This window comes from Chionomys nivalis, chromosome 7 (assembly GCF_950005125.1).
Source record: "Chionomys nivalis chromosome 7, mChiNiv1.1, whole genome shotgun sequence".
Taxonomy (NCBI): domain Eukaryota; kingdom Metazoa; phylum Chordata; class Mammalia; order Rodentia; family Cricetidae; genus Chionomys; species Chionomys nivalis.
This window is the reverse complement of record NC_080092.1, coordinates 41067811-41079987: the sequence shown is the minus strand read 5'-3', so window position 1 is coordinate 41079987 and position 12177 is coordinate 41067811. Positions and strand designations below refer to the sequence as shown.

The 12177-nt window shown below is 47.9% G+C and overlaps 1 protein-coding gene across 2 annotated transcripts; it reads right to left on the bottom strand.

Annotated features, from left to right (window-relative positions):
• Positions 1-931: 931 nt before the first annotated feature.
• Mrpl55 (mitochondrial ribosomal protein L55) lies at positions 932-4864 on the bottom strand. 2 transcript variants are annotated; one of them, XM_057775488.1, is made up of 4 exons: positions 4726-4864; positions 3461-3568; positions 2985-3186; positions 932-1874 (listed from the first exon to the last, which is right to left on the bottom strand). In XM_057775488.1, exons 2-4 carry the CDS (start codon positions 3508-3510, stop codon positions 1716-1718), a joined length of 411 nt encoding a protein of 136 aa, XP_057631471.1. In that variant the 5' UTR covers positions 3511-3568; positions 4726-4864; the 3' UTR covers positions 932-1715. The 2 variants fall into 2 exon arrangements, with proteins under 2 accessions (XP_057631471.1, XP_057631470.1); XM_057775487.1 differs by lacking the exon at positions 4726-4864 and adding an exon at positions 4401-4700.
• Positions 4865-12177: the final 7313 nt, after the last annotated feature.

Genomic DNA, 12177 nt, shown 5'->3' with positions numbered 1-12177 from the left:
AGTCTGGAAGTTCAAGGACTGCCTAAGCTTACAAAGAGATTTGAAAGCTACTCTGGGCAATTTAGCAAGGCCCTGCCTCAACATAACCTGGCACTCTCTGGCATCCCAGAGAGACCTGGACAGCCCCACTTTTGCTCGCATCTTTATTCTGAATACATGCTGAGTACCTGCAAACAGTTGTGAAGCACCTAGTACAAGCCCCGAGTTCATGTCCTGGCTTTGGAGGACACAATTGGAACCAGATCCCTCAGAACAAGATCACACAAGGACTGGATGGATGGCATGGATGGACCCAAGGGGAGCTGCACAATAAGGGAGCAGCAGACATTCATGTGGGCCACAGTGAAAGAAAAGTAAACCAGTCATCTCCCAGAGAAGCTCTTCAGAAAGCAAGATAGCAGCGTCTGAGGCCCTCACCGCTGACCAAGTATGCTAAGGACATAGAAGGCTGAGTTGCACTGCCTGAGCACAGAATGCATACTAGTTGAAGCTAAGAGGAGCATGGCTATGGGGCAGGGAGGATATGGGACAAGTGTTCAGACCAGTTCCAAGCCTGTGCAGCCTTGAGTAACCACCTATTCCTGTGAGAACCGGAATCTGAAGTAACTGACTACAGTCGTCAAAGGCTGGATGGTCACAGGCCTGCTTTTGAAGTTAGGTACTATGTGCACTCTTGCATCTGGAGGCAGCCAATGGAATTTTATATCATCATTAAGATGTACAAAGGTGGGCTGGAGAGATGGCTCAGAGGTTAAAAGCATTTCCTGCTCTTCCAAAGGTCCTGAGTTCAATTCCCAGCAACCACATGGTGGCTCACAACCATCTGTAATGGGGTCTGGTGCCCTCTTCTGGCCTGCAGGCATACACACAGACAGAATATTGTATACATAATAAATAAATTAAAAAAAAAAAGATGTACAAAGGTTCAGGCAGCTGTTTATAGGCTTTGGTTTGTGTGGCCAGTTATTCTGCAGACTAGAGTAGACTATGGGTTCAAGACACAGCCTGGCCAGTGGTGGTGGCACACTTCTTTAATCCAGGAGGCAGAGGCAGATGGATCTCTGAGTGTGAGGCCAGCCTGGTCTACAGAGGAAGTTCCAAGACAGCCAGATACACAGAGAAAGTCTGCCTCAGAAACAAAGACACACAGCTTGGCCACATTCCTGGGTACCCAAGGGCAGGAAAGTGTTTCTCCCTGGGAAGCCTTTCAGGGAAGGACCTATAAAGGTTGGGGCTGAGGATGATCACTGCAGACCATGTGTGATCTAGGAGTTAAACTTGGAGGTTCCTAGGGGTAGGCAGGTAGAGCTTCCTGTCCACTGTCCATATACTTCACAGCTAACCTTTTAACCGTGTTTAAAACCCAGAGGTTTGAAGCTGAGTGTAATGGCATATACCTTTAATCCCAGTACTCAGGAGGCAGCATCAGGCCTGGTCTCCATAGGAGTTATAGACCAATCAGGGTGAAACTTTTGTCTTAAAAAAACAAAACACAAAATCCACAGATCTGACCAAAATGGATCCTAAACCGTTCTAACTCCAGGGCCTTTCAATCTGGCTTTGAGCTGGCACATGCTTTCCCAAAATGATGAACTTCAGGGCGGAACTTACACAGGGAAGACAGTGACAGGAGGCTATGGTTTCAAGAAGGTATGGTTTACAGACAGATGCCTCCCATCCTTACAAAATGTCTCTGATGTGACGCCCTGACATAGTCACTTCTTGGTCTTGGTCCAAAACCGTTTGTATCGTTCAGTGTCAAAACTGTCAATCATCTCTGGCTCTTCTTCCTTCTTCTGCAGAAGCTGAGCCTCACGTTTTCGGAACCGGACCCGGCGCTCTTCTGGAGATAGGGCATCCAGGTCTAGGGGCATCTGCATGGGGAGAAGTGAAGGCATGTACTCGTCATTGGGGAAAGAGTCAGGAAAGTGACCGGGAAGACACCTGGACCTCTTTTACATGGCTGTACCTTCTATCCTGTGCTGGCCTTCTAATTGGTTAGTCAAATCTGTAACTCCTGTTTAGAAGGGAAATGTTTTTCTACTCCTTTCCCCTAGATTTAGTGTATGTTTGTTTAGGACAGAGTTTTAATTTGTACAAAAGAGCACCAGACTCACAGCAACCATCCTCAGCCTCCAGAGTGCTGCAATTACTGCTCTGTGCCACCATGCCTGGTAATGTGGTCCTGGAACCAAAGGCTTTATGCCTCTTAGGCAAGCACTCTACCAACTAGGATACACTCCAGCCCAGATTTGGTGGTTTTTGTTGTTTGGCTTTTGTTTGTTTGTTTGTTAGATTTATTTATTATTTACACAGCGTTCTGCCTGCAGGCCAAAAGAGGGCACCAGATTTCATTATAGATGGTCTTGAGCCACCATGTGGTTGCTGGGAATTGAACTCGGGATCTCTGGAGGAGCAGCCGTGTTCTTAACCTCTGAGCCATCTTCTCCAACCCTGTTGTTTGTTATTTTTAAACAGACTTGTTAAGCCTGGCATGGTGACACAGGCCTATAATCTCAGCACTTAAAGAGGCAGGAAGATTGGGGTCAAGGTCAGCCTCAGTATGTATGTTCAAAGCCAACCTGGTTTTCATAAGACCCTGTACAAATAAAACAAGAACAAAACCCAAACAAGAAATGACTCATTTGTTTGTTCTAATTTTTTTTTTTTTTTTTTTTGGTTTTTCGAGACAGGGTTTCTCTGTGGCTTTGGAGCCTGTCCTGGAACTAGCTCTGTAGACCAGGCTGGTCTCAAACTCACAGAGATCCGCCTGCCTCTGCCTCCCAAGTGCTGGGATTAAAGGCATGTGCCACCACCACCAGGCTGTTTGTTCTAATTTTGATGATTGGAGTTTTTGGTGTAAATTCCTCCAACAACCTGTTCCCCTCCTCCTCCACTTTAGCTACGTATGCAACCCCAATTCCAAGTTCGGGCACTAAGCCCCAACACTATGGCTCAGCAAACACCTACTGAAGGATGCTTACCACTAGCATGCGCCGTGGCTCCCGGTATCGGATATGGATGGTGGAACCGTCCTGCTTGACCAGTAGCACAGGGTAGAGGCGAGCATAGGCCTGGCGGCGCAGTCGAGTAAGTGAGGCCCTGCTGCTGTCAGCTCTCCACGAGGAGGTGTGTAGGTGCGAAGGTGCAGGAGTGGCTGCCCTCACAGCGCAGTGCCTCAGCAGGCTACAGACAGACAGGCAAACATTGGTTAATGGGTAGTGCTGAGCCAAATGGCACCGAGTACCTAGCCAGCCAGCCAGCCAGCCACTGTCAGGGTAGGACAGAGGACCGCCCAGCAATCAGACACTAGCAAGGATTGATGACTCACATTGAGAGGGGCCTCTGTTGAGCTATTAGCATCGTCGAAGCTATCTACAGTGGGTGGCTCAGGGCACAAGCCTCCTAGCACCGAGGACAGGGGTAACAGCCCCTTCCTGGGGAGAGGACAGGGATGTACCTGAGGGGACTGGAATTCCATGCTTTCCCAAGCAGGCTGCCCAAAGGCATTGTTTTTCCTTGGAGCTGTGGTGGCAGGAGGAAACAGTCACTGGTCCAGATGTAGGATCTGTTAGGCAAGGAAAAAAAAAAACCCTGATTTTTCCACTTGATTATTGTTCTAAAATCCTTGCCTGGAGCTACGTCAGCGCCAGGTGCACCTCTAGCAGCACATCTCACTGTGGTTCCGCATTCGTGTTCGTCGGTCCCAGAGTTCCCTACAGATACAGACACACTGTCAGCTCTTTGCTGCACAATGGTGCAGTATTTGCATATGACCTCTCACTGGTTCCCTTGTGCCTTAAATCACTTAGAATACCTAAAAGAATACAAAGCCAGGTGTGGACTACCTGCATTTCCAACACTCTGGAGACAGAGGCAGGAGGATCAGGAGTTCAAGATTATCCTGTTACACAGGAAGTTAAAGGTCAGACTGTGTTGAGACTGTCTCAAAAAACTGAAGCAAGCAACCTGAGCATATACAAAACCCATATAACACTTATTAAGTGATTTTGTTTCCAGGAAAACCCTATGTTCAATGTAGACTCTATTTAAAAAGTTATCTTCGATCCGTGGTTTGAATTCTCCGCGAATGGTCAGGTGTGAGAGCACGGTGTCACTTGCCAGTTTATCCTACTAGCGCTCCGGCCTCAGATTAGAACAGCTTGTGGAGGCTTTTCATAAAAGCTGCTACCAGCGTCCTATCCTCCAAAGACTGAGTTCATTTCAGCAAGACCAACGCCCACCCATTTCTGAAGGTTATGGAGTCAGAGCCTCACCCTGTGCGGTGTGTGTGTGTGTGTGTGGTGCTTGATTCTTTCTTATTAACATCGTTTTAGTTTTCATAACAATACGGTTATGACAGGACGCTTATCAGATTATTATAAAGTCTGATTACAGACCGGAAAAGAAGTTCGTGCTACTTTCTCCAATGCCAGAAACTCCCAGAGTAGTGTAGGCAGGTGGGAAGTCGAGTGTCCAACACTCAGCAAGATTAAACCAGTGGGAGAGTGCATAGATTAGGAGGTTCCCACTGCCTCGGAAGAATCGATCCCGCTGGTCAGTGTCCCAAGTCCGGGACCTCCTGCTCTCCAGCCACGGCGACAAGACTCGGGGTCATCTGTGGAGAAGCCCCTTTCTATTCGCCCCACACGACGGTGTATGTCCCCCTCCCTTTCAGTCGTCAGTGATGGGGCCGGTTGCTGCCGGCGCCCAAGAGACTCCAACCTGTGGCCGCCACCTTAGCGTTGGAGGGACCTCGTAGACCCGCCCTGCAGAACTTTACTCAGGAGGTGGGAAACCATGCGGTGTCTCTGTGACGATCGACCCTTGTCTGTGACCCAGTTCTCCTGCAGGCGCCGCGGCGCGCAGCGATGATGTCACGGAGCGCGGGCTGACGTCCTCCGTTAAGGGCGGAGTAAACCAGGGGGGCGTGGTTGAGACTGACTGAAGCCTGGTTAGTGGTCCAGATACACCGGATGGGGCTTACCCTGCATTGCTATGGATGGCAAAGCCGGTGTAGGCAAGGCTGGCGCACTGCACTGGGCGGAAGGCGGTCGGGACTCTGGAACTTTCTGGGGTGCAGGCTGCATGGCGCTGTGCAGTGCGTGGATGGAAACAGGACAGCATTGCTGCTGTGCGTCCTTGACATCTAAGTTTTCACGCCTGGTTGTTTTCCAGGTTTGCTCCGGATCCGATTTTCGCCCATAGACCCCTTTCTCTCAGCAAGTATATGGCTTGTTTGGGGGCGCGTGGTGAACCCATGTCTGGAAGACGGACATTCAAGCGCCAGGTCGGGATGACCAAACAGCCAACGTGAAGGAGGATCATTAGAGAACAATTGGTTCTCCAGAGCCAAACTACACGACTTTCAAGTATCGGACTGGTATCTCCTGAGTAACTCAACACTAAGGGGTCCTGCAGCTCTCCGTCGTCCTGAACTTGGCAGAGTTATTGCGAGCCCTGGAGGAGTGCTGCAGTGCAGGCTGCAGGACTCCGTAGTTTCTCGGGAGGACTGCAGAAGGTTGTCTATTTTACTCCCTATGCTGCCTTTAGAGGCTTTTGCCACATTGGGCCCCTGGTGTCAGTGCCCTAGAACTTTTTCCTTACCCTTTCTTGTTTCTTCCTGAGTTCCTTGTCTTTTATAATCCCTCTTTAGGTTGCACTGGTCAGTTTATTTCCCTGTCTCCTCCTGGGGCTGTCCTGCCTATAGGCAGAAGTCTGCCAAGGGACACAAAGTGAGAAGTCGTGTTTTGTTTCGGTTTGGTTTTGCATCCTGGCAGCCAGCCTTGGAGCTAATCGCACACGCTGGCCTACAAGTGTCGTTATCAGGTTGTAGGAAGCATGGGCCACAGAACTGCCCTCACTGCCAATCCATGCAACTGTAAACTGGTGCCCATAGGATCCCCAACAGGAAGCTCCAGCCGCCTTACAAAGGCCAGGTGAGGCCTGTCAGTGGCCCAGGAGCCACATGGGCATTGTCTGAGGAAAGGCTGTTAGGCTTTCCGGCTTCTCTAGCCAGCTGTTCCCAGAAGCCCTCTTGTTCTGTAGCCGTGCTGTCACAACAGCTGGCAAGGACTCCTGGGCGCTGCTGAAAGTGTCTAAATGTACAGACCAGCGAGTGTACTAAGTGATGGATAACCTTTTTGTACATGGTGTCCTTCCTCTCTTGCCTAGGGCACATTCTGATTGGTTAATAAAGAACCAACTGGCCAATAGCTTGGCAGGAGAGGATAGGCGGGACTTCCAGCCTGGAAAGAATCTGAGGCATGGGAGATTCACCAGCAAGACTTGGGAGAAAGTTATTTGTGCAGGATCGAGGAAAGGTAACTGAAGAACCAAAGTTCCTCTGTTTTGTCCTCTGCCTCCATCTTGTATTGTGTAAACTATTTTCTACAAAACATTCCAGTTCTCAGAAATGGCTAGGGACAAAAGTAGCAGGGTAGCCATCTGGAAAATACAGATAACCACAGAATATCCCTACCAGAAGGTCAGCCGATAAGAAAAATTGACAAACAAAGGGGGAGGTTCAAAACTAAAAATTTGTGAAAAGTCCCTATGCACGAGCCAATCAGGATTCAACCCATCACCCCAAACCCTGCTAATGTAACTTTACTGGCTTTTGCCTTTAAGTGATGCTCTCTAGAAGGGTGGGACACCTCCTCTCGCTGCTGTGCTGATGAGGTCCAGGCCGGCCTGCAATTGCAATAATAAACCTTGCTTCTTCATATCTGTGAGTCAGTCTCCTGGTGGTCTTTTGGGGTCTCCATGGATTGGGCACAATACTTACCATTGTACCTCGCCAAAATAAATTATTTCACCAGATAGCGATGGTGCAGAAGCAGGGTTTCTCTGTAGCTTTGGAGTCTGTCCTGTGTAGATCAGGCTGGCCTCAAACTCACCGAGATCCACCTGCCTCTGCCTGCCTAGTGCTGGGATTAAAGGCGTGCGCCACCACCGCCTGGCAACAAGAGGAATTCTAAAGGATTTGGAAAGATAGAGAAAATTCTCGGTCTGAGCAAGGAAAGAACCGAGATAAGCATGGATAAAAGGCACCGGAGAGCTGTGCGTCAGGATAATGGAGACCAAGGTTCAGGAGCTGCCCTCCAAGCTGCCTTATCTCAAGCAGCACAACTCTTCTTCCTTTCTCAAGTTTCAGGTCCCACGGACATTCAGGACAAAAGGTTACCTGTGGTGCCTATTGTCATACAAAATGCATTCTGGCGTCACATTGTCTCAGCATCACAAGTACCTGTGACAGAATTCCCAGTGCTGGCACCCTGGCTCCTGCCTGCTCTTCTCCCCGCTGTCCTCTTCAGCCCAGGGGCTCGCGTCTCTGTCCTATGAAAACCTCCCATTTTGGTCACAGTTTCTCTTGGTCTTCTGCTCTTGACTCTTTGTCCTCTCTCTTGCCCTCTCTTTTCTCTTTCCCTCTTACTCCCCCACCCACCCCTCTCATGGCCTGATTCAGTCTGCTGGTCATGTGTATAGTCTACTACTCCTTTCCCTGCTCTGGACCCTTCAGATGCCTCTGGCTTTACTCTCCCACGTGTATATAATAAAAACCATCTCCTTAATCATCTCTCTTGGTTCCTCTTGGTCTTCTGCTCTTGGCTTCTGGTCTTCTCTGTTGCTTTCTCCGCTCTTTCCCTCTTAACACCCCACCACCACCCTTCTCATGGCCTGGTTCAGTCTGCTGATCGTGTTGAGTCTACTTTTTTCTCTCCCTGCTCTGGAATCTTCCAGATGCCTCTAGCTGTACTCTCCCTCATATCTATAATAAAACCCTTCTCTTCAACCATACGGTCATGTCATTTTTATTCACTGGGAAACTGAAGTTTACACCTTGCCCGCCCTGGAAATCCCTTCTAAACTGTGATAAATTGTCCGTGAGCTTGTGCTTGAGGCCGTTCTTTGTCTTTGCGCCTGTTTGTGCTGGTCTTCACCTTTTATTAATAAAAATAAGGATGTCAGTAGGATACGCTGATTTCCCAGGTACCACAAGATGGTTCTCCTAAGACTCCTCAGTATTTCTAGTAACATATCTTTTCAATTTTTAAATTCTTCTTAAAATTATGTAAGTATATGAGTGTTTTGTCTGCATGTGAGGCTGTGCACCATGGGTGTGCCTGGTGCCTTTGGATGTCCTGGTACTGGGGCAATACATGATTCTGAGACAATGTATGGGTGCTAGGGATTGAACCTGGGTCCTCTGCGAGGCAGCGCTCTTAACAACTAAGTCATTTTTCCAGGTCCAACCCCTGCCTTTTAGTTCTGTAATTGACAGAGAAAATTAACCTGTTCCTGAACTCCTAGATGGCCCCTAGAGTACGGCCACAGCTAGGATGCCAGAAAAGTAGAGCCAACATCAGTGTGTGTGATGCCAGCCATGGCCCCACATGGACTGCAACCAGTCACACTGTGTGCAGAGGGGAGCCTAGGGCCACCCCTACCCTGGTGAACACGTGATGCCACACCCAGAGGATTTAGCAGTTGTCCTGATGCTCCCCAGGCTGTCCTTAGGACAAAGCATTCTTCCTGCTGATGTGGAAGTGTTTGACTTGTGCCTGCCTCACCATTGTGTAGAGGGGGGTATGTAACTTGTTTACAGGAACCTTCAATCTAGGGGGAGAATTTGGACTTGGACTTTTGAACAATGTCTTTTTTTTTTTTTTTTGGTTTTTTTTTGGTTTTTTTTTTTTCGAGACAGGGTTTCTCTGTGGCTTTGGAGCCTGTCCTGGAACTAGCTCTTGTAGACCAGGCTGGTCTCGAACTCACAGAGATCCGCCTGCCTCTGCCTCCCAAGTGCTGGGATTAAAGGCGTGCGCCACCACCGCCCGGCCTTGAACAATGTCTTGCTTAGGGTTAGTATTACTATGATGAAACACCATAGCCAAAACCAGGATGGGTTGGAAAGGGTTTATTTGGCCTACACTTTAACATTGTAGTCCATCATTGAAGGGACCAAGACAGGAACTCAAAACAGGGCCAGAACCTGGAGGCAGGAGCTAATGCAGAGATGGGGGTGGGGGAGTGGGAGGAGTGAGGGGGTAGTGCTGCCTACTGACTTGTTCCTCCAGACTTGCTAATTCTGCTTTCTAATAGAACCCAGAACCACCAGCCCAGGGATGGCTCCATTCCTCCCCCATCAATCACTAATTAAGAGAATACCCCATGAGCTCGCCTACAGCCTGATCTTATGGAAGCATTGCCTCAACTCCTTCCTCCCCTTCCTCCAGCCTGCATCAACTGACACCGAAACCAGCCAGCACAGCAACCCTCATGGGAACTCAGCACTGGTTAAAAACACGAGAAGCCAGTTTTCACACTCGAGGGCCTAAACAGAGTCGCTATCCTAGCACATCTTGTGACTTGGAGTTCCTGGTCTAGAATTTATCAACCTCTCAAGCACAAAGAACCGTGTGTGTCCCTTGTGGAAATGGGGCATGGTGACAGGATGCTGTCTTTACAAGTGTGCCTTCTGAGTACTAATTTTGCTTGGGTGAAGGGCCCTGCCTCAGTTGTCCTACCCACCAAAAGGGGCCTTGGTTGCATGAGTATTCACTTGGAACTGGTGGCCCATTGTAGTGATGACCTTTCCTAGTATCCACTTGCCTTTCTGTAGGCATTTGGAAACAGATATTCACCTTCTCCCTCCCTCTCTAATCCCCCTCTCAGTGTGTGAGTGGGTCCTCATACACCCACGTCTATGTTTAAGTAAATGACAGATAAGGATCAATCGAGTCTCCTCCGTCAACCTCCTTTACTCATCCTTTGAGACAGAGTCACTGGACCTGACTTCAGGTCCTCTATGGTACCTCAAGGCCATAAATATGCCCAGGTCCTGATAAAGGTGTTCAGGTTTTGTCCGGAGTGTGGAAGAGAAGTGACCCAGGCCCAAGCCACATTTATTCAATCCTCACGTAAACTCCACATTCTGACTTCCTCTCTCATGACACTATTCCTGTTGCTTGCTTGTGGTCTCTCTGGAAGCAAACAAACATTCAGTGAGCTCCAGTAGGCTGGCTCGACCTGGGGCAGGTTTTGAATTTGCAGTTGACCAATAAGGAAGCTCGGGTACGAGTATGGGGATTGGTTATGTCTACTGTGGGCAAGGGGTTCAAGTTAGAGGCAAAATTACAGCTGCAAAGAGGCAATCTGTTCATTGCCAGTGTGGAAAGACACAGTCCATGAAAAGAAGGGTTTGGGTTTTATTTTTAAGTTACATTGTATTTATGTATTCTCTGTGTGTGTCTGTGCGGGGTGCCCATGTGCCATGATGCATACGTGGCTATCAGAGGCTAGTCTGCAGGATGAGTTCTCTCCTTCCATCACATGGGTTTCCGGGAGCAAAAGCAGGTAGTCAAGCCTTGCAGCAGGCACCTATATCCCTTTGAGAAATATCATTGGCTCCTCAATTTTTATTTATTTATTTCAGTTTTTGCTGTTTTTTTTTTTTTCTTTTTTCAGAGAGGGTCTCTCTATGTAGCCTTGGCTATTCTGGAACTTGCTACATAGACAAAGCTAGATTGGAACTCACTATATAGCCTAGGCTGGCCTTGCCTTTCTGACAATATTCCTGCCTCAGATTCCTGAGTGCTGGGATTATAAGTGTGAGCCACCAAGTCTTGTTACTTCTTGGCTAGTTCTTTGGAAAAGTAGGCTGTGGCAGGGGTCGTGATGGGTGAAGTTCAGCACAAAGAAAAGAGTGAAGAGCAGAGGACCCCCCCCCTTCCTCCTTTTCTGGTTTAAAGCTGTGAGTTTTTTTTTTTTAATAGTCTTGCTGGGTGGTGGCAGTGCACACCTTTAACCCCAGCACTTGGGAGGCAGAGTCATGGAGATCTCTGTGAGTTCGAGGCCAGCCTGGTCTACAGAGTGAGTTCCAGGATTGGCTTTATAGCTACTGGGAAACCTTATCTCAAAAACAAAAAAAAAAACAAACAAAAAAAAAATAAAAAACAAAACAAAACCAAAATAACAAAAAACCCCCAAACAAACCAAACAAAACAAAAATAAATTGTCTCTAGGGGCTAGAGAGATGGCTCAGAGGTTAAGAGCACTGGCAGCTCTTCCAGAGGTTCTGAGTTCAGTTCCCACTAACAAGGTGGCTCACAACATCTATAATGGGATCTGGTTCCCTCTTCTCATGTGCAAGCATACACACAGGCAGAACACTGTATACATAATAAATAAATAAATAAATATATATATATATATATTTTTTAAATGGCTTTATATGCTGGACTCGGTGGTTCACCCCTGAAATCCCAGAGGCAGAGGCAGGCAGATTTCTGTGAGTTCAAGTTCAGCTTGGTCTACAGAGTAAGATCTTGTCACAAAAATAGATAAGTAAATAGATAGATAAATAAATAGCCCTATCCTTTTTCCCCTCCACTCTCCAGCCTGTAACAAATTTAAGACATTTAAGACATCCAAAAATCTCTTTTTTGTCATTGTATTTAAAGCAATTTTTGATTCCCAAATTGAGACAGCAGACAGAAGCTCAGATGGTGGAAATGAGTCTTAGGATTTAGTGATAGGTTCAGTGGAGAGTGGAAGACACAGCTAAGTTCCCAGAGCCTCATGAACTCAAGGTCAGCCTGCTAGCAGATGTGTGATGCCCTCACCACCTGCCCCCCCCCCCAGACTCAGCTATAATCAAGCTTTCCTTGGTGTTCCAGCTCCCTAATAATGACACTGAGCCTTCTTATTAATTACAAAATTTTTGGCCTTAGATTAGGCTTGTTCCCAAGTAACTCTTGAAACTTAAATTAACCTGTTGATATTAATCTACAATTTGCCACATGGCTTGTTAATGTTATGCCCAGTCCGTGGGGACCCCAAAAGACCACCAGGGAGACTGACTCGCTGAAATGCATAAGCAACATTTATTATCACAGTTGCAGGCCGGCCTGGACCTCATCAGCACAGCAATGGGAAGAGGTGTCCCACCCTTCTAGAGAGCATCACTTAAAGGCAAAAGCCAGGAAAGTTACATTAGCAGGGTTTGGGGTGATGGGTTGAATCCTGATTGGCTCGTGCGTAGGGACTTTTCACAAATTTTTAGTTTTGAACCTCCCCCTCCCCCTTTGCTTGTCAAGTTTTCTTATCGGCTGACCTTCTGGTAGGGACATTCTGTGGTTATCTGTACTTTCCAGGTAGCTACCCTGTTACTTTTGC